Source organism: Anguilla rostrata, chromosome 17, assembly GCF_018555375.3.
Source record: "Anguilla rostrata isolate EN2019 chromosome 17, ASM1855537v3, whole genome shotgun sequence".
Lineage (NCBI taxonomy): Eukaryota > Metazoa > Chordata > Actinopteri > Anguilliformes > Anguillidae > Anguilla > Anguilla rostrata.
The window spans coordinates 29,707,975-29,732,712 of NC_057949.1; the positions used below are offsets into that span (position 1 = coordinate 29,707,975).

General features: G+C 47.9%; 2 protein-coding genes across 5 annotated transcripts; both read right to left on the reverse strand.

Moving 5' to 3' along the window:
- Window positions 1-5,912: 5,912 nt before the first annotated feature.
- LOC135243315 (COP9 signalosome complex subunit 1-like) lies at window positions 5,913-15,354 on the reverse strand. 3 transcript variants are annotated; one of them, XM_064315048.1, is made up of 13 exons: window positions 15,198-15,354; window positions 12,400-12,492; window positions 11,907-12,088; window positions 11,138-11,302; window positions 10,373-10,508; window positions 10,037-10,114; window positions 9,599-9,659; window positions 9,321-9,406; window positions 8,844-8,938; window positions 8,543-8,648; window positions 7,960-8,040; window positions 7,548-7,685; window positions 5,913-6,608 (listed from the first exon to the last, which is right to left on the reverse strand). In XM_064315048.1, exons 1-13 carry the CDS (start codon window positions 15,228-15,230, stop codon window positions 6,534-6,536), a joined length of 1,329 nt encoding a protein of 442 aa, XP_064171118.1. In that variant the 5' UTR covers window positions 15,231-15,354; the 3' UTR covers window positions 5,913-6,533. The 3 variants fall into 3 exon arrangements, with proteins under 3 accessions (XP_064171118.1, XP_064171117.1, XP_064171116.1); XM_064315047.1 differs by lacking the exon at window positions 5,913-6,608 and having other exon boundaries at window positions 7,323-7,685; XM_064315046.1 differs by lacking the exons at window positions 5,913-6,608; window positions 15,198-15,354 and adding an exon at window positions 13,306-13,847 and having other exon boundaries at window positions 7,323-7,685.
- A 598-nt stretch (window positions 15,355-15,952) lies between these two features.
- Window positions 15,953-24,625, reverse strand: LOC135243320 (ras-related C3 botulinum toxin substrate 3-like). 2 transcript variants are annotated; one of them, XM_064315059.1, is made up of 6 exons: window positions 23,249-24,625; window positions 19,919-19,990; window positions 19,499-19,616; window positions 19,322-19,384; window positions 19,050-19,209; window positions 15,953-18,250 (listed from the first exon to the last, which is right to left on the reverse strand). In XM_064315059.1, exons 1-6 carry the CDS (start codon window positions 23,260-23,262, stop codon window positions 18,120-18,122), a joined length of 558 nt encoding a protein of 185 aa, XP_064171129.1. In that variant the 5' UTR covers window positions 23,263-24,625; the 3' UTR covers window positions 15,953-18,119. The 2 variants fall into 2 exon arrangements, with proteins under 2 accessions (XP_064171129.1, XP_064171128.1); XM_064315058.1 differs by lacking the exon at window positions 23,249-24,625 and adding an exon at window positions 22,598-22,928.
- Window positions 24,626-24,738: the final 113 nt, after the last annotated feature.

The window sequence follows — 24,738 nt, forward strand, 5'->3', positions numbered from 1 at the left end:
TTGCATTCACACAGTGCTTCCCTGAAAAAAATGTTTTTCTGAAATGCGGCACCCCTGCTGGGTAATTTTCCCACGTGTTGTCCTGCTCACAAATGCAGACACACACATTATGTTATATACTAGCTTAAAGAGATGATTTTAATAGTATTATAGATAAGTACTACAATTGTTATTGCTGTTGAATTTCATTGCTATTGACCCCAACCCTTGCCAACCTCATGAAAACTCTTTCGCTGCACTGCAAGAGCTATTCTTTGCCAGTTTATGCTTAACAGACAATATATACACACATGCTGTTATGCTAAATAGCCTCAAACTGGGTAAGACTGAAATAACAATCAGCTAGCAGTGTTTACATCAGTACAGTTCACATCAGTAATTCTGCAGGTTGGTAAATAGGCACAAACCAACAAAACAAACTACACAGTCCTGCCAAATTCTGTCCTCATAGAACTGTGGATATTGGTGTCTGGAGCGATTTGGGTTGATTGTATAACCAAAAGCCCCCAAACCCCAAGTATTAACAATTATTGAGCATTCACATTTTTTTCGGGAATATTAGCCTGACCAAGCCTGTGTTTATAATTGCAGTAGTTTGTTTCACTTACTTCAGTATGGCTTGGTGGTGGTGTGTCTATCCAGATCCCAATCCTCTATTTGCAACTTTACAATACAGAATCACTTTTATTAGGCTTTGCATGAAAGTACTGGTGTTGAGGCAAAGAGAGCAGCAGACTGGGTCCTAAAGAGAGCCATATTCTTGGTGATTAAACGCTAAACTTTTAGGGTGTCCGATTTATTGATGGAGTTATTTATTGCCAGTTTCGGATTGCTTTTGGATACGCAATGCAATGATGCAAGGGAACACAGATCTATCAGAAACAAGAACTTAACTGCTATAGACATAATTTTTTATGGAGTACCTTCTTTCCTTGAGTGCACTGATCTCAGGTTTAATTCACCACCGAAAATATTTCCAAGCAAATAAGATTAAAGATATATTTTAAGCAATAATTTGGTAATACAGATAAATAATATTGTTGCACAAGCTGTGTCAGAGTTAGTATTACTGAAGGTGTATTTTCTTGCATTAGCAGACAAACTTTCCGCATGCCCTATACCTGCCACAGTGAAGGTGTAAAGCAGCCCCAATGTGCAAAATAATAATAATAATAATAATAATAATAATAATAATTATTATTATTATTATAATAATAATAATAACAAAACAACAATGACAACAACACAAATAATAATAATAATAATAATAATAAAACAACAACAACAAAACAACAACAACAACAATAATAATAATAATAATAATAATAATAAAAAGCAGGAAATTACTAGTTTAATTCTGATTTCTTTATATTTTTGTATAATAGTTTGCTTGGTCACTTATTATGCCTCTGTGGAGTAGGTGAGTCAAAGCTTATTGGTGGTCAGTGCAAGTTTTCCAACATAAATGGGCACAACTATGCAGATAGGATAGAGAATAATGTCAGCCAGTGCAACAGTTCATCACTTCCCCATTTATTCTCATGGCTTGGCCACACATGTATTCACTACCCATCATGTCTGTATTAGCAAATTATCTGCCGAGTTGGGGACACGCAGCACTGTAAACATCTTTTCCTGAAAAAACGCTGCAAAACCTTTAGAACGACGTTCAGCTGGCCAACGAGTGAATTAGCACAGGGAGCGGTGGGACTTGGACGTTAAACCGGCCCCTTTCTCTCAAACGTTTAAGAGCATGCTGTCCTACGCTGGCTGTCAGTCTGGCATGTAGGCTTAAATGGGAGACTGCTTTGTGTTCACACGGCTGTTGGATGGTTGTTAAAAGAAAATTTAGTCAACCTCCAGGACACGGAACAGCATTCCCTGAATACGCTCCCGGTGTTAAATTATCCGTGTGGAGTAGGACAGTCTGGGAACGTCGTGTGAAAGCCACAACATACTGCACACTCTCGCCTCGGGGTTTGTGGGTAGTTTTCTTGTTTCACATGCCCCGCCGTCCTTTTCCGTCAGCGTTTGATTTTACATTTGCGGGATTTTCAGGGTACCTGAACGGCCGCCAGTCTGTGGAAACAGAAGTGATGAGGATTATGACTCAAGATCATTTCTGAAAAAGGGAAACATGAAAAATTGTGTAATGACTAACATTAAATAAATATAGGGGGGGAAAGAAAAAAGCTTGGCTATATTTACCGTGGATTAAGTCCCCATAATTAAGTACTGGATACATTACGGGACTGCACTACTATAATTCGTAATAACCAGCCCATTTTCTCCACTTGTATATGCCACCCAGTGAAGCTGTCCACCTGCAGTGGGGTGGGGGGCAGGTGAGGGGTGTGGAGGAGCATTTTCGGGGTGCCTGTGTGTAACCCCTAACACAGTGCCTGAGTGTGACCCCTAACACAGTGCCTGTGTGTGACCCCTAACAGAGTGCCTGAGGTACCAACACAGGCCGAGTGTAACCCTACAGTGCCTTGTGTACCCAACACAGTGCGTGTCTAATCAGTGCCTGTGTGTGACCAACACAGTGCCTGATGTAACCCTACACAGTGCTGAGTGAACCAACACGTGCCGTGTCTACACAGTGCGAGGTAACCTAACACAGTGCCTGTGTAACCCTAACACAGCTGAGGTAACCCTATCCAGTGCCTGTGGTACCTAACACAGTGCTGTGTCTAACACAGGCCTGAGTGAACCAACACAGTGCTGGTGTAACCTAACACAGGCTGTGTTAACACAGTGCCTGAGGTAACCCCTAACACAGTGCCGTGTCTAACACAGTGCTGTGTAACCTAACACAGTGCTGTGTCTAACACAGTGCTGTGGTATCCCAACACAGTGCTGAGTGTGCCAACACAGTGCTGAGTGGACCTAACCAGTGCCAGTGTCTAACAAGGCCTGTGTGTACCCTAACACAGTGCCTGTGTGTAACCAACACAGTGCTGTGGTACCCTAACACATGCCTGAGTGTGACCCTAACACAGGCAGTGCAACACAGTGCCTGTGTGTAACCCCTAACACAGTGCCTGTGTGTAACCCCTAACACAGTGCCTGTGTGTGACCCCTAACACAGTGCCTGTGTCTAACACAGTGCCTGAGTGTAACCCCTAACACAGTGCCTGAGTGTAACCCCTATCACAGTGCCTGTGTGTACCCTAACACAGTGCTGTGTGTAACCCTAACACAGTGCCTGTGTAACCCTATCACAGTGCTGTGGTACCCTAACACGTGCCTGTGTGTAACCTACCAGTGGAGTAAACCACACAGTGCCTAGTGTAACCCTAACACAGTGCCGGTGTAACCCCTAACACAGTGCCGTGTGACCCCTAACACAGTGCCTGAGTGTAACCCCTAACACAGTGCCTGAGTGTAACCCCTAACACAGTGCCTGTGTCTAACACAGTGCCTGAGTGTAACCCCTAACACAGTGCCTGTGTGTAACCCCTAACACAGTGCCTGTGTGTAACCCCTAACACAGTGCCTGTGTGTAACCCCTAACACAGTGCCTGTGTGTGACCCCTAACACAGTGCCTGAGTGTAACCCTTAACACAGTGCCTGTGTGTAACCCCTAACACAGTGCCTGAGTGTAACCCCTAACACAGTGCCAGTTCATAAGCTGCTCTTTTTGTTTGAGCTTCTACGAGTCGGCTCTTTGGGGAGGGATGAATAAGACTCAGATTCACACCAGATTCAGAAAAGGATCCTTTCAGGGAATAATTTACTACTCAGTGAAAAAGAGACAGCCTCTCTTCCCCAGTGTCATCCCTTCTTTTTCTCTTCCTCTCTCCCGCCTTTCACTCGCACGTTAAGCCGCCATAACAGCACGTAGCGCACCGTCTCCCAGGGAAACGCCCTTTGACCCCGCCGGTGAAAGACATCCCAACACTGGGAAGGTTTCCTTTTCGCACCAAAAAATTAGTTTTAGTGATTTGTGAGAGAGTAGCATTTTTTGCTAACCTCACCCAATAGAGCACTGCTAAAAAAAACATCAGTGTGTGAAATGACAACAGACATATATCAGGTTAGACTGGAGGGCAACTTAATGCTCCACAGGCTTCCTTTGGAAAATAACCAATTGTGTGCTTATGCTGAAATTAATTTCACTGAAGATCTGGGATTCTGGGAGTAAGTCACCACATTTCTGACATTCTTTTCCACAGTGGTGAGAGGATCAATTTTTAAAAAAAAGAGAGAAAATAATTTTTTAAAAAGGACAAGGGGTAGAATTCTAGCCTTGCAATACAGTCCCCCATTTAAGCGGACGTGCCTGTGCGGATGTGTACGGCTGTCCTTGCGTGAGAGAGAGGTCCATCGCTCCACCGCCCCACGGATGGGGGTATGCTACACTTAGCGAAGTGTGAATTGTTAACATGACAGTGGAGTTCACAAGATCATAACAAAGGGTAGATTAGCACGAATAAATTAACACATTTGGGTTTATCAATTCTCCATTAAAACCACTTTATGCCATCTCTGTAACACTGTCTAAGCAGTCCCGTGTTTTTTACATGCTGAATAAACGCAATTATAGAAGCACTGAATGTGCTATAAAGAGTGCTGCTGAAAAGATGTGCTCAGAGGTATATGGAACGCCTCTGATGCCTGTATGTTTGCTCATAAATACACCAAACATGAGAGCTGCAGACCCAGATCTAATAAAAGAGAAAGGTTGGCCGTTGGGAAGTCTCCTTACCTCTCTGGGCCCAGAGCAGACAGAGCGTGAAAGCTGGGGGGGGTTTGAGCTCTTGTGGCCTGTAGGGGGCGCTGTGCGCAGTGGTGGAGCCCCCCAGCTCTGCTCATCCCTCACACTCCAGGTGCGGCGCGTGTGGAGGACAGGCCTGGCGGTAACAGCCCCCCCCCCCCGCCCCTCCAGGAGCAATGTTACGGGCAGTCTCTCAGCCAGAGAGCTTCACTTACCCAGCTGGCACTCAGACGAAACGCCAGGCTCCACGCCATTGGCTGGCAAACACAGCACAGGGAACTTCAGAAGTACTTCAACACAGGGCTGAAAAGCGTTTTACCATGGTACACTAGCAATGATCACTCATAATGATGTATAAACACCCGCTACACTAGCAATAATCACTCATAACGATGTATAAACACCCGCTACACTAGGAATAATCACTCATAATGAAGTATAAACACCCGCTACACTAGGAATAATCACTCATAATGATGTATAAACACCCACTACACTAGGAATAATCACTCAATGATGTATAAACACCCGCTACACTAGGAATAATCACTCATAACGATGTATAAACACTCGCTACACTAGCAATAATCACTCATAACGATGTATAAACACCCACTACACTAGGAATAATCACTCATAACGATGTATAAACACCCGCTACACTAGGAATAATCACTCATAATGAAGTATAAACACCCGCTACACTAGGAATAATCACTCATAACGATGTATAAACACCCGCTACACTAGGAATAATCACTCATAATGAAGTATAAACACCCGCTACACTAGGAATAATCACTCATAATGAAGTACACCCACAACCCAACCCAAGGGCTTAGTGAAGTGCTTTGTCAGTTTGACTGCAAATGGAGGCTGATTCTGCGCGAGCCCTAAAGCACATTTATACCCACGTTGTGGAGCAAATCTGCAAAGCCATCATTCTCACGTGTGCCACATCCACTTCCTTCAGGCAAGTTCAACCAAACTGTGAATCCTACAGATGCCCTGTCCTGGAATTAGATTTTACACAGAAATTAATTCCCATGAACAAACTGATGTTGCCACATCATTGCAGCAATGACAGAAACACCAATGTGTGCAGAATACATCCTCCTAAAACACCGTTTCCCAGAAGGCTTTTCCGGCGCAAGTCTTGCTTGTGCATGAGACACAGGAAAGGACAGGAAGCCTAAGAGACAGACGTTTTATTTGGAAGGCTTCGTTAAATATGCCCTTATACAAACAGCTGGGACACGGGGACGAGAGAACTCCGCAGGCTTTCCGCTGAAAGCGCAACCTTGAGATGGAGCAGAAAATAAAAAATCCTGTCGATTCCATAACTTTTTACGCGTGTGTTTATTTTAAAACCAAAAAAAAAAACGAAAAACAAAGTGTCCTGTTGAGGTGAGTTCTGAGACCTTTCCTCGTGGGGCCGTTCGTTCGCTGTTTTCCTCCAGGAGACGCAGAGACAGCGCGTCCTCTTCCCCAGCCGCTCGGGCACGGACAGCTCAAGTGCTGTATTGCATTTTCTTTTTTTTAAACTTTCTTTTTCCATTTCAGAAATATTTGAGAGGCTTTCCTTTGTCCTTGACACACAGAACAGGCATCTTCCCTCTTAAATACAGTCTTTATGTTGGTAATTTGATCTGTTCATGGGGGGAGGCTGGATGGTTGGTTGGGAGCGGGGTCGGAGGTCGGGGGGGGGGGGGGGTCCGAGCGAGTTCTGACAGCCCCAGACAGGCTTGCCTTCCGCTCTCCGCTGGGGGAGGGGGGGGGTGAATGTGCGTGTGGGTGGGGGGCGGTGGGCGCTCACATGTTGGTGCTCATTCGTGTTTGGCTGTTGGCGGGAGTGAGCTCCCCCTGGCTGCCTTCTCTCGGTGGGGACTGGAAGGGGGGGGGGTAGCGGGGGAAAAAAAAACCAAAGTCAGAATTACATCTATTCAGGTCCATCTTGATCACTATGGATTTCACGTATAGTCAGTTCACATTTGTATGGCTAAATGTTGAAAAGATTTATGTGCCAGTGGAATTTAGGGGTGAATGATTGAAAGCACCTTTCCGGCAGTACCAGCCATCGGATGCATGGCTTGGTCTGTTTGCCTTTACCCATCTGAGAGCGGTTTCCAGACAGCGTGGTGCTCACTCTGTCCACATTCTATACACAGAGATCTGGGATCATAGGGAGATCACATCCGACTAAATGAGCGGGCGAAAATCACCAGTTTGGTTCTAATTTAGAGTGAGGGTGGTGGTTCTGGGGCGAGACTGTGTGGCACATTGAGTATGTGTGCACCACAGACCAGGAGGCGGCGCTCACCACACACACTTCACCAGCACCGCCGCCTCAGATCATGGCCTCCGCTGTCTCAAACCTTCCCACGCAGCGGCTCTCAAACTGGTCCACTGACACACCGGCGTACAGGATCATACACGCAGACGCGCATCACACACAAAAACCGAGGGCGCTCGAAAACACACACAGATTGGTCCTCCACAATAATCACCACGCCTGGCCACATAACTAACACCACACACACACACGCAGGCGCGCTCACACACACACACACACGCAGGCGCGCTCACACACACACAATTTAAATTTAATTTTAGGGACTAGGAGAAGATGTGTTTTTGAGCAAGAGCAGGAGGGAGGGTGATGGAGGAGGAGCAGTAGGAGGTGCTGAGCCCTGCCTTGCTGTGGGAGAGAGCAGGAGGGGAGGTGATGGAGGAGGAGTAGGAGGAGGTGCTGAGCCCTGCCTTGCTGTGGGAGAGAGCAGGAGGGGAGGTGATGGAGGAGCAGTAGGAGGCGGCGCTGGGCCCTGCCTTGCTGTGGGAGTCGATCCGTGCATTGATCAGCCCCTCCAGGATCAGCTGCGTCAGCTCGTCCTCCAGCGCCGCCACCGTGGTGTTGAACGCCGCCGCCATCTTGTTCATGTCGGCCGATACGTACGGGCTGAAGTACTGTGGGCGGAGCCAGGCAGAGACAGCAGGCCTTAGGACTGTGATTAGAGTGTTCTTAACTGAACATTCTGACGCTGATGTCACAATCACTGCTGGTGACTGACAGCAGGAGAGTTCTAGAACACTGACTTCTGGGGGGAAAAAAAACATTTAAAAAACCCCTGCTCTTCAGAGGGTTAAAGACAGCAGGATAATCTCACACTCAGCTGAGTGGAACGCAGGGCAGCGCAACTCGCTCACCTGAATTAGGGGCTCACCTGAATTAGAGGCTCACCTGAATTAGGGCTCTGTTCCTGATTTGCGTGTACAGTGTTCGGACGTGAGGTGCCAGGTACATGTCGAGGAGGAGGTTATCCTGAGAGGGAGAGAGGGGGCAGTGAATCCACATATAAACACAAGCGGACACATACAAAAATACAGCCAAAGGGAATAACTCATTTACACAACAAATCAACCTACTCGTTCTCAGTCAAATTATCTATAAACTGTATAAACACATCTTAACAGTTAACCAATCAAATTAATCTACATTAATCAATAATGTCTATAAATAAGTATATAATTAATATCTGATCGCATTAATTCATTAACAAATTAATCTACGGATTAATCATGAAATCTAGTAATCAAATTGCTAATATTAATGTACTAATAACAAAAAATCTACTTATCTTACATTTAATCTAAAAGGTATCAGCCAGTTAATCCACTGATCAATCTACTTATGAACCTTAAATTAGCCAATCAACTTCATCAGTACAATTAGCAGGTTGACCCATTTATGAAATTAATAAATGAGAACAGACTGTGGCAGTGTCCTTTAATACTAACAGAAAAATGAAGCCAGTTTCTCTCACCTTCATGTCATCCAGCATCTTCAGACAGGACGCATATTTAGACTCGTAAAACTTGAAGATAATGTCCCGCACCTGAGGCTCCAGCTCCAAAAATAACTTAAAGGAACTGAGAGGGGGAGAAAAGAGAGAGACGGCATTACTAAATCACCTCAATCCAAAGTGCATCCCTCATCAACAACACCAACGGCTCCTTCATCACCGGTGTTACCCGCTCATGCCCGCTCATGCCCGCTCATGCCCACCCCTGCTCCCGCTCCTCCCGCGTATCAGTGCCAGTGCGTTTGCCGGTCGCCGGGCTCACCTGCTGGAAATGACGTTTCGCTGCAGCTCCTGTCTGTCGAAGGTGGCGAGCGCGCACATCCCCCCGTACACCGCCACGTTGCTCGGGGAGAGAAGCTGGGGACGCAACGACAGAGCAGCGTCAGGAAAACGCCGCCTCGTTCTGGGGTAAGCTCCGCCCCAAACGGCCCCAGGGCAGCATACGGGGGCCCTGTGGCTCCATACGGGGGCCCTGGGGCAGTGTGCGGGGGCCCTGGGGCAGTGTGCGGGGGCCCTGGGGCAGCGTGCGGGGGCCCTGGGGCAGTGTGCGGGGACCCTGGGGCAAGGTGCGGGGGCCCTGGGGCTCCATACGGGGGCCCTGGGGCAGTGTGCGGGGGCCCTGGGGCAGTGTGCGGGGGCCCTGGGGCAGCGTGCGGGGGCCCTGGGGCAGTGTGCGGGGGCCCTGGGGCAGCGTGCGGGGGCCCTGGGGCAGTGTGCGGGGGCCTGCTGTAGCGCTCACCTCAGGGAAGTCGCAGTGGTCGAAGGAGGCGAGCAGGAAGCACTTTGCGGCCTGTTTGTACTTTCGAGAGGCGAGTTCTGCCAGACCTGGACGCAGACAGAGGGGACAGCGTTAGGGATGTGGCGAGGGAGGAACTCCTTTTAAACCTCAAATTTCTCCTCCACAAAAAAAAGGACAAAGAAAGAGAAAGAGTGATGGGAGAGAGAAAGAGAGGGAGCAAGCAGAGCAACAGCCTGATCCGAAACACTCTTGGAACGAGTGGAATCAACATTACTGACCTGCAGCACATTTTAGTTTGGTGAGGACTGCTTGGTTTTGACTGTCTCGTTCCCCTCTTTGCTACAGTGAGAAAGAGAACAAAGCTAAACACAGAAATGCATATTCCTGCAAGCAGAGTGACTGTTTCTCCATCACAGTGTAAATATTTCTCTTCAGCACAGTGTAAATATTTCTCTTAAGCACAGTGTAAATATTTCTCTTCAGCACAGTGTAAATATTTCTCTTAAGCACAGTGTAAATATTTCTCTTCAGCACAGTGTAAATATTTCTCTTAAGCACAGTGTAAATATTTCTCTTAAGCACTGTGTAAATATGTCTCTTCAGCACAGTGTAAATATATCTCTTCAGTATAGTGTAAATGTTTTTAGCCTGTGCAAACACTTCTAAACTCCCCTCTTCAGCCGGGGACACAGAGGTCCTCCGGGAGCCACACCTACCTCTGCGATCTCTGGAGTGGACTCTGCCTTGCTGACGTAGCTCAGTACGTGCGACCAGTTCTGGAGGTAAACGCTAACCTTCAGAACAAAAGCAAAATATTAAAGCGCTCCCTCTAATAACGGAAAGATCCACACCTCACACCTTTGGTAAACCCAGCAGAGCAGTTTACTCAGTTTTCACATTCTGGCCAAACATTGGCCTCCGTCAAAACCCAGAAAGCGAACATCCCCTTTAAATGAAGTATTCTGTTTAAACGAGGTCCTGTTCTACGCATGGGACAGCAGCTCAGCTGCAGCGGGAGCGAGGCTCAGACTGAGCGGCGCGGGGGGGCGTACCTTGATTACATTAAGACACATGTTGATGACATGCTTGGCGCTGGTGCAGTAGTCTCGGGCTCGGGAATAACACTTGAGGGCGTTGCTGAGGTCACCACAGTCTAGATAATGGTCTCCTAGGTCATCGTGGCCCCGCCTGGACAGGAAGGAGAAATACGCTTCTGGCGTCAGGGAAGGTTCCGGAATGAGAAAACCCCCTTTTGGCATTAGAGGCCGTTTCTTTAATGTGCCTTCAAAGATCATTTTCTGAATTTTGAAAATGAACGCTTTTAATATCAGAGAATATTTTCATTATGGCCGTTTCAGTGCTTGATAATCCCGCCAAAACACATTAACCCAGTCAATCCAGAAGACTGCATGCTTTACAACATGTAGTACAGAATATGTAAGAATAATAAATATCATTTATTAAACATTTAAATTTAAATATTTTGGATAAAAGCGTCTGCCAAATAAATGTCATGTAACGTAAGGTGGCGCAATACAAAAGCGGTGCGTTACAAAAATGCATAAACCAGCTGGAAATCAAGCACCCGGAATATTCACTCTGCAATATCCAAGCATTTTCATAACCTTCAACCCGACCCCATGGGACCCTATCCAGCATGCCACTCTGAGAAAGTTATTCTGAAAGGAGAGTTATCACAAGCATGGAACGCATGGAGACACTGCCTCCACACGCCTCGCCCTCCCCCCCCCCCCCACCTCCCACCTCCCATACGACCCAGCATAACCCCTCACCCCACAGTAGGCTGGGTCACACACCTGATACTCTCTTTTATGGAGTTGCCCTTGTAGTTCTTCAGGTCAGTGTCCAGTTTCTCCAGCTTCAGCAGGGCTTTTTTTCGGGTGGACTCCGCCCACGCTGTGTCCAGGGCGGGGGGCTCCGCCCCACCCTCAGGGACGGCGTCCGGCACCCCCTGGACTTCCCTGGATGGATGGACGGACAAACGGACGTACGGACAGATGCATAAACACACTGGGCCAGCACTTACATACCAAAGCACACAACCCCCCAGATGAACAGTAATGTATCCACACCAACACCTGTACGCATGCACACGCACACCTGTATGCATGCACACGCACATGCACACGCACACCTGTATGCATGCACACGCACATGCACACCTGTATGCATGCACACGCACATGCACACCTGTATGCACGCACACGCACATGCACACGCACACCTGTATGCATGCACACGCACATGCACACCTGTATGCACGCACATGCACACGCACACCTGTATGCATGCACACGCACACCTGTATGCATGCACACGCACATGCACACCTGTATGCATGCACACACACACGCACACCTGTATGCATGCACACGCACACCTGTATGCATGCACATGCTCACAGACACACTGACACACCTGCACGCTCGGACTCTCATGTCACACAACCCAAGCATACAGCGTATCAGGCTGTTATTCCCACATAAATACAGGCACATAAACGGTGGGCCCGGTGAGAAGGCGACGCGGAGGAGCGCAGTGCGGCGCCAGGAGGGGGCGCTGTACCTGGTGGCTTCGGTGAGTTTGCGGTGGATCTCTTCGTAGACGTCGACGTTGAAGGTTCTTTGGACGAAGGACAGCGCCATCTTGAGGGCCTCTACTCTGAGCGGGGGACAGTGGTCTGCGATAAACTGCAGCCGCTCCATTCTCATCAGACCGCTGTAGCTGGACGCGTACTGCTCCAGATCCTGGGGAAGAGAGCACCTCAGAATGACCAGCCAGCACCCGGTTTTCTTATTTATTATTCATTTACCTTCATTTAACCAGGTGAGGCCCAAGAAAGACCTGGATAGCATGCAGGGGGTTTCAGACACAACAATACAACTCACATCAAGACAACAGTCGAGCTGAACGTGCCACACAACACAAGTGCAAGGGGAAAAACACAATCAAACTCTCAATTAAAACACAGAGAATAAATATATATCCTCATTAAAACAACTGGAAACACAAGCACAGACGGAGTGAATCCACCCAGACCCAGAGCGGGGGTTCGTACCAGCGTGGGGTTCTCCACCAGGTAGTTGACATCGGGGGCATTCTGCTGGTCTTCCTGAGGGTCTGCGTCTATCTGCATGGGCTCCGCAGCCCCCTGCCGAAAAACACACAGGAACGGGGTTCGGTCGGACCCGGGACGGGGTTCGGTCGGCCCTGGGAATGGGCTGAGCGCTCCAGATCAGGGCTGTCAAACTCACCCCCAAGGGGGCCGAAAGGCCTGCGGGTTTCTTGCGGTTTCTTTTCGTTTGACGGCCTGTTATGGCCTTGAGAACAAGTCGTGCAGATTTAACTAATCAATGACTTTACTGAAACACTTGTGCCGAGAAAACCAGCAGACACTGTGGCCCAAGCAGGTTTAACTCCAGTCCTGGGGGGCCACAGCGTCTGCAGGTTTAACTCCAGGATTGGAGTTTGACACCTGTGCTCCAGATGATCTGAAACATCAGTGAGTGTGGACAGTGTGTGCACAACTCTGACTCTGAATACAAGCAAACACCAAAAGAAACAGGTCCAGTGTCTTTGATGGAAGATCCACCACCAGGAACAGTAAGATGATGCAAATTCCTTATGGTTGTCACAAATAATGCAAGTTCACTTTAAAATGATTTAATTGCATGACGATTTTAAAAAAAGTTGTCACCAGTACAGAAAGCCACAGGTGAGGTTGTGCATTTTGCTAAGGACACAACATCAGCGATTGATCTGGGCTTTCAACCAGCAACAATCCATGCAAAAGCTGGGCTATTGAAGCATGCGTTTGAGTCTGCCTGTGCAAAAACAAACCACCAACTTACTCGAAGCCTAATTTCTCATCAAGTTATTCCACTGATATTTCCACACACTGAAGCTTGGAGGATGAATTCTTACGGAAACGGTTTTACAGGCCTTGTCATTGGGGGCGTGTTACCTGCAGGATCAGAAAGCTTGCAGACACACTGAGGGGGGGGGCGCTCTCCTGACTGACAAAGGGGAGGGAGTCCGCCCCGCAGCTGTGGGAGGAGAGGGAACGATCTGTCCCTGTGGAGGAGGCTGAGCTGGATCCAGAGCTGTCACTCACCCTGTCCTGACCCTGCTCTGTCCCGCCCCCATGCCCTGACCCTAATATCTCCTGCAGGAAGGACATCAGGGACAAGTCTCCATCCGCACTCGATATTACAAAGCACCAAGACAAACCACAACACACGCGCAACAACAGGGCTATCGTATGCAGGTCCGGGAGGGCCAAAAATGCCTGCAGCTATTTGTGGTTTCACTTCATTTCAGCGACAAATGAATGCCTTAAGGGTGAAATGTGTGGCCCATTTAGGCAACCAACAACTTTAATGTACAGCTGCTACTGAAACACACCAAAAACCAGCAGACAATAGGGCCCTCCGGGACCAGGTTCTGACACCTTTGTTCTACATATTCCTGGCACAGTTGGAACAAAAGTTCAGTTACTAGAACTCAATAGAGCAACAACTTCAACAGGGAAGAAACCGGGTGGAATGAAGAACACATGGCCTCCCTTTACCTAGCTAGCATACCTAGCTACCAGGGATCACTTTACAGTGCATTTACAGTGATTACGCTCACAGGCAACTACACCAAATGAAGGAACTGCAACAGTTTAGTAACCTGGAAATAGCGCTTCGCTGTCAGACTGCTGATTTGAATTGCAAGAGTGCTGAACTTAAAGCAGTTCTCTAGTGCTTTAGTGTTGATGTGTCCGTAATTAACCAATCGTTGTTATTTCTGCACGCGCGTCACCGAAAGTCCCAACATTTCATTGTCCATGACCATTTAGCTATATTGAATGAAATGTTTAGGGATTGTACAGCAGTAGGTAACCAGCTAATACACAATCTTCAGAGAGCACGAAGACATGGAAGTGTAGCAACGCACTGCGGTAAACAATCACATCCGCTTGCTAACGTAGCCCATCTACACACCCCGTCTCGCACTGGACAGTCGGCCGGCCAGGTAGCTAGTTCACGTTAGCTTAGTTACATTTTTCAGAGTAAGATTACCTAGCTAACTGTAAATGTGATGAACCAAACAATTATACGTTTTTGTCTCCGGTTAGGTAGCTACTAGGTAAATAGCCAGCATGCTATTAGCATCCTGTCTAGCTATATAAGACTCGCTACAGCTCATTTCATCAGACATAAAGTTAGGTTTCAAGTTGGCTAGCTGTAGCGGTACTGATGAACACTTGTATGCCGTTAGCTAAATCAATTATCAAGGGCGCTCGCAATGTACTTACCATTAATTAGCAAGCCACATAATTGTCAGGTCATTAATCCAAGCAAGCAAAGTCAACACATATTTTTCAATAAAAAATGGACAGTGTAACAGTAGAGCAGTATATAAAAAATGCAAAGTTTAGCAAGCCGTTTAGCTTAATAGCTACGTTACCAGCTAACAGGTTACATGGTTAAATTTCTATAACTGTACTGTCCATCACACTGCCCTCTACGGACACAGTTACGGACATGTAAATTAAATACACTTCCACGTACTTTAGACGTAAACGCCAGAAATGAGCGCAGGATAATAAAATGCCGCCACAGTGGTGGAACCCGCGCAAGCCGAACTTGGAACAAGTGGCAAAGACTTAGCTAGCCAGCAAGCTAATGCTAACGTTAGCAAACTAGCAGTCTGAGGCCCTAGTTTAGCTGGTCATTAAGCTAAATGCTTTTAATTAGCTGCAAACCTGCGGGTTCCGTTGCCACAAGACTGACAGCATAATACGGTTTTTCACGTGTAATCTCATTAATACGCGCCTTAAAAGGATACTTTTTAAAATAACTGGTTTACCTGAAAGTTAAAGACCTGCACGGGTAGAGGCATCTCCTCCTCCTTCTCTGCAGTACACAGAGCTCAGAAACACATCCGGGGCATGGGGTGCACGTGACGCACGTCTTTGCAACGGAATGACGTCATTGCAGAGTTCTGCTGCAAGCGTGCATTCCATGTAGGCAGTGCAAAATATATATGATGCTGTGACTGAATTACATGCAAAAAATGAACGGACGCAACCCAGCGCCCTATTAAGTTACATTATACTGGGTTTACATAGACACAATGTGACTTATTTAGTAAATTACACTATTTAAAAACAATTTGATTATTTTTTTCCAAGTATTCGTGCTCACCCACTCCTGTAATATGAATCAGACTGTTTTTCCATGTTTTCCCAACACTATTAGACAGTAGTGTGTATTTCAGGGTGCTACTGTGTCATGTGTGTTTAAGTGTGGGGAAATTGGCTCATATTGTGCCATTTAACTGACCTGACTGGGCTGTAAAGTCACTAAAGCAAGTCTGTCTGTGCCCTGGAGCTCTACAGCAGCTATCTCACAAATCTCCTGAGCCTCATCACCACTGGATATAGAGGAGAGTGTTATGGAGAAAAGGGTGATGATTTTGGGGAAAAACTACTGCTCAATAAACCCTTTTCATATGTCATCAACAATGCAATGTGGAGCACACACACTCACACTCTCATCATGAGGTATTCTGTTAAATTCTTTCAGCACCAAGAGCTGAAACAGTGATGGCCCAAATAAAGATTTACTTCATAGTTCATATTTATTATACAAAATTGGTTTTTTTCTCCCACAATACTTCAAGACATGAAAAAAATATACAAAATAATGAGACGGACACCCAAGCATGGAATACACCGCAAGCTAGGAGCTTTCCTACGACACCAACCTGACCCCCTAAGACTCCAGAACAATACATTCTGTCGTCAGGTTCCAGGGCGTTACCATGCAGTTAAAACAGTTCAGAGCATCGCCTCAGACACATATTTTGTTAACTGGACGTGTTTGCCATGCCCACAGAGTCAACAAGCTTGCAAATTCAATGCCTTCACAACATTGAAAATGTGTATCCCCGAAGATCACCAGCAGAGGGAGACACTTAGTTATTCCCTCCTAAGCTTAATGATACTACTTAGAAATTCAAGTCGGTTGAAGTAGACGGATGTGTAAAAGAAATAATGTCAAATTACACAAACAGCAAGGCTAACAATTCTCTAGTATCCTCATTCTAGAGTCTAAATTTATTTTTAGCAAATAAAATAAAGGTAATATCGTTAAATACATTCAAAAAATGTTCTTTAATAATGCATACCTCCTCAAAGTTTACACATAATTAACACAGGAGTTTCTTTTGGCAATGATTAATACAAATAAAGTGTTTTTGTTGTCATTCTTTTAAACTTTTTTGCTCGTTTCCAGAGTTATTTTGTAAAGTGAAGTGGATTATCACAGACACAACACACAACATTGCTGTCTACTTGAGCAATCCAAAATCTGAAATACACACATGCAGGCATGCATGCACCTGTGCATGCATGCACACAATCTCTTGTTCACACACACACACACACACACAAACATCCACCTGTGTGTGCATGCACACAATTTCTCACTCACACACACACACAAAAACATGCACTCAATCGTTAAATATGCACAGTTGGCAACTAAGACAAACAGGAAATACACGTTTTTTAAGTCCCCAGAAAGAAATTAAACTGAGGATGCCCACTTTAAGCCTTACGTTTCAACACAAGGCTCTACAGATGGAAGGGTTCTGTGGCTTGTAAATTTGGCATACTAGTCTCCGAATACTAGTCACAATGGCACATCATCATCCTGTTCATCCCCTGTGTTCGTTTGTAGCAGTAAACATGGTCTATACTCACAGGACTCTGTGCTGGACTGCCCAGGCTTGTCAAAGGCCACTTTCTGTTCAGTTATGTCACAGGTGGGCCCTGACGCAGTGAGAAGGGAAAGAGGTCTGGAGCCAGCGACGGGCTAAAACAGGTCGCAGCTGGGCTGAATCCCCAGGATGAGACACATTAATACTGGAGAGAGGACAACTTTACGCTGGCATTAAACGGAGCCTCACAAAGCTTCAGCCTTCTTGTTAAAGAACACATTTTTTTTCCATTAGCTTGTTCTATTAGCCTGATTTCACTTAGTAAATATACTGTCCTCTGACTTGGTACGAAGGGGTAAGGATCCTTTAAAACTGCGATAAAGAGGCAAAAACTACAAACCAAATAACCTGTACGCTCTAGTCAATTTGCAATTTGTCACAAGAGGAGTGAATGTCACGGGATGACTTCTTATGAAATGATACGCCTCAGACACCATGTAAGAAACGTCAACCAATAAAAACCCTTCTGATCATACTGTCCCCTACCAGAGCAGTGTCCGCTTTTCTGCTGCCCTAGGCAGCTAGAACCACAGACACTTTTCACAACAGACATAAACACCATCACACTGTACATTCACAGACCAAAATATGTGAAAACAAAAATACAGACAAAAAATAAATGTTCACTGGCACGCTGCAGAAGAGCTGTTAGTCAATGTGAGGGAGCGGGGGGGGGGGGTGGGGGGGGGTGGCTTCCTGTCTTAATACGGTTATGAAGTCAATAAAGGGGTTGAGTCCTTTCCAGGGATAACTCCTCTAATTTTACGACTGATTAAGGCAAATTCAGACAGTTTGTTTGACAGTTTAAAAAAAACTCAGACTCTGACACGCCCCCCTCCCTCAGGCCCCGCCCACATTTCTGGATTGGAATCGCTTGGTCGGAGACGCCTCAGAAAAGAGCCCGAGGCTCTGATCGTGCGGCAGCAGCAGTGCCAGAAGTAAGTCCCCGTGCCCCCCCCATGCCATGGTGCTCCTGAGACGGTGCCCCCCCCCATCCTCGGCCCCTCAGACGATGGAGCACTTCTTGCCGCGCTTCTTGACGGGGGGAGGGCAGAGGACGGCCCGGATCGCCTCGTCAAACACCGTCTTCAGGCCTCGCTGGGTGAGCGCTGAGCACTCCAGGTACTTCACTGCACCTGCGGGGGCAGCACAGAGACCCAGGAGCCTGTGAGCGTTACCACGAGCCCCGTCACACGGGCAGGTCACATGCTGCCCCGCCCCCAGCTGCCCTGGCCCCTGCTGCCCCGCAACCATGCTGCCCTGCTGCTGCCCCGCCCCCATGCTGCCCTGCTGCTGCCCCGCCCCCATGCTGCCCTGCTGATGCCCCGCCCCATGCTGCCCTGCTGCTGCCCCGCCCCATGCTGCCCTGCTGCTGCCCCGCCCCATGCTGCCCTGCTGCTGCCCCGCCCCATGCTGCCCGCCCTGCTGCCCTCTGCCCCCATGCAGCCCTGCTGATGCCCCACCCCCATGCTGCCCTGCTGATGCCCCGCCCCCATGCTGCCCTGCTGCTGCCCCGCCCCCATGCTGCCCTGCTGATGCCCCGCCCCCATGCTGCCCTGCTGATGCCCTGCCCCCATGCTGCCCTGCTGATGCCCCGCCCCCATGCTGCCTACCCCCTGCTTCCCCGCAACCATGCTTCCCCACCCCCATGCTGCCCTGGCCCCTGCTGCCCCGCCCCATGCTGCCCACCCCTGCCTACCCGCAACCATGCTGCCCTGCTGATGCCCCACCCCCATGCTGCCCTACTGATGCCCCGCCCCCATGCTGCCTACCCCCTGCTTCCCCGCAACCATGCTTCCCCACCCCCATGCTGCCCTGGCCCCTGCTGCCCGCCCCCATGCTGCCCACCCCCTGCCTACCCGCAACCATGCTGCCCTGCTGCAGCCCCGCCCCATACTTGATGCCCACCCCGATGCCCCACCCTCTGACTCTCACCAATCTCCCGTGCCATGGCCAGGCCCTGCGGGTACGTGATGGGGGCCAGCTTCTTGTCCCGAAGGCGCTCGATGGTGTCCTTGTCATCCCGAAGGTCCAGTTTGGTGCCCACCAGGATGATGGGGGTGTTGGGACAGTGGTGTCGGACCTCTGGGTACCACTGGCCCGGGACACAGAGACACAGGTCAGAACGGGGCGGGGGGTGGGGGGTGGGGGGGGGGGGCAGAGAACAGGCAGCTGATCCCAGGTAAGATCCGAGCGGCCGCACTCACCTTGGCCCTGACGTTCTCAAAGGAGGCGGGGCTCACCAGCGAGAAGCATATCAAGAACACGTCCTGCACGGGAAGCACAGAAAAAAGCTGTTAATCAAAAAAAAAAAAGCCCCCAGTGTACTCACATTCGCCTGACAAACAGAGCAGCGATAGAGCAGTGGGCAGGGCAAACCGTACCGTCTGTGGGTAAGAGAGCGGGCGGAGCCTGTCGTAGTCCTCCTGTCCTGCTGTGTCCCACAGGCCCAGGTTAACTGGCTTGCCGTCCACCATCACATTGGCGGAGTAGTTATCAAACCTGCAGTGAGACAGGACTCCTTATTTCAGATCCAGGGACTCCCACCCAGGCTCAAAGGCATTCAAGGGACCCCCATTATTAAGTTGAAAAGGGTTATATATATATTTTAAAAAAAGGCTTTATATTTTGAAATATTTTTTCCTAAATCTATATATAATTATTGCATATCAAATCTGGCCAGCGACCCCCTTTGGTATGTCAAGGACCCCCTGTTGAGAACCCGATAGAATACTTCTTCCTGATTGGTTCACGCTCACAGTATGGACGATTCTGATTGGCCACGTGTAAGAGGCAGTACTCACACAGTGGGGATGTACTCCCCGGGGAAGGCGTTGGTGGTGTAGCTGATGAGGAGACAGGTCTTTCCCACAGCACTGAAGGAGGGAGAGAGGAAGGAGTGATAGAGCAACAAAAGAGAGAAAGAAAGTCAGTGCTGAAGCTCACTGAACCAGCGCCGTCAACAGGGGGAAGAAAGGAGGTAATAATTCTAGGGGCCCAATGCCGGGGTGGTGGGGTTGGGGGGGGGCTACGGGTGCCATTTATCCGGTCTAGTGCTCCTCTGTTTCATGGACCCGATGAAAAGCTCTCGCATTGGGCCCAACACCACTGAATGAACATGATGCAACGTGATCATGCATGACTTAATTCATCAATGGAGGCGCGGCCCAATGCGAAACGTTTTGTGTACAGGGTGTGGCGACTATGGCTACATGGTCTAACAACCTTCACCCGTGCTACACATCCTGTACCTTCCGCAGGTAGCGTACATGTTCTTTAAACAGAGTATGGTACCGTGGACAGATTAATGAAGATATAATTAATTACGCAGATTTTATATGTTGCATTGACGAACACCCATCATAAGCTCCGCCCACCAGGTCTGCATTAGCCTGGCTCTACACTGTAGTGGAGGGGGGGGGGGGCTCACACCAGCGCTCAACACCCCCCCCCCCCCCCTCACCCCCACCCCGAGTATTTGCAGCGGCGCAGTGACTAACCACCAGAAATTAAAGAAGAAGGGGGCTGTGTGCCAGCATGCTGAGAACACACACGCCGTAACCCAGGTAACCAGAGGGGGGGGTTTGGGGAGGACGGGTCAGAGAAAGGAGTGATGTGAATGGTTGTGAGAGAGTGAGAGAAAGAGAGAGAGAGAGAGAGGGAGGGAGGGAGGGAGAGAGAGAGAGAGAGAGAGAGAGAGGGAGAGATGTGATGGAGGGGGAGATAGGGAGGGAGAGAGAGAGAGATGTGATGGAGAGGGAGGGAGAGAGAGAGAGAGCGAGAGAGAGGGAGACTGAGAGGGAGACCGAGAGAGAAAGGGAGAGAGAGAGAGATGTGATGGAGGGGGAGACAGGGAGGGTGGAGCAGGCGGTGCCAGCATGTCAGCATCATGGCTGGTGGGGTCCTGGCAGCCCGGGCCACTGAGCTGTGAAAGCAGAGCTTGGGGGGAGGAGCTTCGGCCAGTCATGTGACCAAAATAACCACTCAAGAGTTAACTGTTTGTAGCCCAGACTGCTTCCTCTTCTTCCCACCCCTTCCGCCTGGAGGCATGACTCTGCGATACCGCTCACTTATCCCTCTTAGGTGTGACATCACAAATGTGTGATTAGAAGGCTCCTAACTGAACATTCTAATGCTGATGTCACAATCGCCACCGGTAACTGAAAGCAATGAAGTTCCAGACCACTGACTTGGAATTTTGGAAAAAACAGTTGCAGAAAACCTACTCTTCAAATTCATCAGTGTGCATGTGCGTGTAAGTGAGAGAGAGAGAGAGAGAGAGAGAGAGGAGAATGCAGTGTGGGCAGTATCTGTTCACTCTGGAGCTAGTGAGACATTTCAAGCCTGGGGAACACCAGCATTCCTCATTAACCTGAGAAAAGTAGGATGGGTCAAACATCTCTCAGTGGAGGCATAAAGACACAGAACAGTGTCCTGCCTTGTGGCAGGGGAACTAACCTACTGCACGGTACTGGATCAGCATGCAATTGGATAAGTGGCAGCAGCTGGGACGAAATTCATTTTTAAATTGCATTCCTCGTTTCACCTGCATCTTCCACACAGCTACTATCAGTGTACCTAATGGAATAATCATGAACCCATACCGATGCATAGGGCCGAATAAAACCTTCCATTCTCCTAAGGGTGGGACCGTGGATCCTACAGAACTTGGCCGTGCTTCGGATTCTCAGCAAAATACACCTGGCCTGGTTCTGACCCGACCCGCCCAAACCTACATGCGCAAGTCCCATTTCACTATTCTGCAAAGCTTGTCTCTGAGGAACGAGCGAAAATTAAAAATAAGTGGAAAGGGATAGGCTAAATTCTACCTGTATATAATGCGTCTGGTATTTAAAATAAAAAACAAGCGCCTCGCAACGAGCGAGCGCTAGTAGAACCAAGTCTGTTATGAATTCAGAGTAATCGCCGTGTAGGTGTGAAAACATTACCTCATACCCTGTCTCACATTTTATAATGTGCGGGTGGACGCGCGCTTGCGTTGGCGCACAGTAGCTCATATAAAACGATTTAATTGAGATTGTATAATTATCTCAAATAACTGTAATGCAGAATACGCAGCGCTAAAACCATAAAAGCTATTGAAACAAACAAAATATTTAATCATTTCAAATGAAAGTTGCAATCTCATTTCACACACGTTTTGCGCACAGCGAAACACACTGCAGTTTCTCGCACACAAAATGCATTATATTATGATGAACATATTAAAATCCAACAAATTCGTTTTGCTGGCACTGAATAATTATATGAAAATTTCCCCCAAAAAACGCATCCATGCTCACGCTTATGAGCATGAATCAGGCCATCTGATTAGCTTGTTAGCGAAGCACCCAGCTGCGTTACCACTCCGCCACGATACCGACCGCAGCCCTTCTCGCAACAATTGCATTCTCCCGATAACGTCTGAAACACACACGGAAAAAGGTAAAATATTAATGCAACGCAAGGATATTCGCTCTTACCCATCGCCGACAACCACGCATTTAATGGCCTGCATTTGCAGAGTAGGATGGTGAGTCAAACGGCAGACTGTGAAATCTATTTAAATGCACAAAATTTTGCACGGGATTTGAGATAGCTGTATTAATAACGGGTCTGTTTCAGTTCGCGCACACGCTGCAGCGACACAGACGCACCCCGAAAATGCCCGAATCCTCCGGTAAAGAACGAGCCTATTTAAAGGGGCAGGCAATTTCACCCACGTTATTCTGGCCAAATAACAGCACCTATTTGGTCAGACGGTGACGTAATGAAGCTGCGAACAGTAAACACAAACAAAAGAAAACGAAATATAAATGCTAATTTTGTGATATCAAAATCGGTCATAAAACATAACAATTCAAAAGGAACCATGAACCACTGTCTGTAGAAATACACGTGCACCAGGTCTGCGTAATGATTGGACCAAAAGGCAGCAGCTTGAAGCAGTTAAATGTTCTGCACTTACTATTGCAATCAGCAATAATGAAATTTCAAAAATACATAAAAATTAAAATATAATATACATTCTTTTCGGTCGTTCATTGGATGCAGGGTTTTTCTGAAAGTCACTGAAACAGATACACTATAAATGTGTGCTTTTATGAAAGGACTACATACAAAATAGTACATACTGTGGTGCTGACATAAGCAGGTTGATCCTCCATTTGATGAAGTGGGTTGCTTCTTTGCTGCAACCTACTGGTCGTTTTCCTAGTTGTACAAGATAAACAGCTTTGGATCCTTCATGAGTTGAAATCCCCTTCAGGCATCCCTGTCAGTCAGCAACCACCACTGCAAACTGTGAGTAACACACTCCGCTCAGTGGCTGGGGAAAGGGTTATCAGCATGAAGTACAGATTAGGTCTAACCGAAATCAACCACTTTTACATTTCACACCAAAATCACATGAAGAGGTCACCAGGAGGACACCAGGAGGACGCCAGGAGGACACCAGGAGGACGCCAGGAGGTCACCAGAATACCTGAGAACTGCTTTTAAGCTCCCACACAACATCCCTCCAGCAGCCAAGACATTGTGCAGTTATGAGTCAATGAAATTAAGGTCATTATCCCGAGTACCTTGTACTTCCTGCTGCATGATTGTAGATAAATGAACGCACACACACACACACACTCCATCACACCAACCTCACAGACACGCCCAATGAACCAATGAACAGGCTTTTCAGTTTTTAGGAATTTATCTTCTTTTTTTTTTCATTGCTTGACCTGCCGTTAGGACAGTTTATACCAAAAGGAGCAGAACTTCAGCAGATCCAGGGGACCAAACCAAACCAAACCTTATGGAGTCACACAGTGTGGGCGGAGGAACGGTCCTGGGACGGCTGTGAGCGCTGGGGCCCGCAGGACTGAGCAGAGCAGAGTGGGGAACGGGGCGGGGCGGGGCGGGGCAGGGCGGGGCGGGGCGAGCTGGAGACTGCGTCCGGAACACACACACCAAGGCAACCCGCCAACCCACCGTCTGCACCCACACTTATACTCCACCGCTGAAAGCAATGTAATATTGCATTTTTTTGGCTGCACTGTCAGAATATTCAGTCAGTAAATAAGAATGTGAGCACAGAAAGAGCACAAGTAACATCAGGGAAGCAGGTGTAATTAAGCCTTTTCCTTTAAATAACTTATTTGTGTGTGTGTGTGTGTGGGGGGGGGGGGGTCTGCTATTTTATGCTATAATTATACGATGAAATACAGACCATCAGAACCCCCAAATGAAATGCCACAGGTAAAGTGTTGAATGTGCAAAAGGAATCCACCCTTCCTGAGAAAGTCTTTTAAACTTCACAAACTTCTCCTCTGCTTAAGACAAGTCGCTATATTGGCAATTGTGCATCTTTCTTTAGGAATTTATGTAATTTACTTTGTGTTTTTACCTCCATATCCTAGACACTGCACCACAGAGTCAAACGCAGATCAGCACAGCATGGCGAATCAAAGGAAAATGGCGGATCACCAAAAGGAAATGTATTTTTACAAGGGGAATTTATTTCCTTTAAAACGATGTACCGATGGAAAAAGGTTTAAACTAAAATCAGTCTAATTGTTGTGCAAGGCCAACCTACCTTGCTGTCTCCATGCCAGGGACTGGTGTAAAACTCAAG

Coding starts and splice junctions, on each gene's coding strand:
- LOC135243320 (XM_064315058.1), bottom strand. CDS start 22,632: ATGCAGGCCATTAAATGCGTGGTTGTCGGCGATGG. Junction 19,617..19,918: donor GGGGAGTACATCCCCACTGT/GTGAGTACTGCC, acceptor GTCTCACTGCAG/GTTTGATAACTACTCCGCCA. Junction 19,385..19,498: donor CGCTCTCTTACCCACAGACG/GTACGGTTTGCC, acceptor CTTCCCGTGCAG/GACGTGTTCTTGATATGCTT.
- LOC135243315 (XM_064315046.1), bottom strand. CDS start 13,521: ATGTCCTTCCTGCAGGAGATATTAGGGTCAGGGCATGGGGGCGGGACA. Junction 9,660..10,036: donor CCACTCCAGAGATCGCAGAG/GTAGGTGTGGCT, acceptor TTCTCACTGTAG/CAAAGAGGGGAACGAGACAG. Junction 7,686..7,959: donor GGAACAGAGCCCTAATTCAG/GTGAGCCTCTAA, acceptor CTCCGCCCACAG/TACTTCAGCCCGTACGTATC.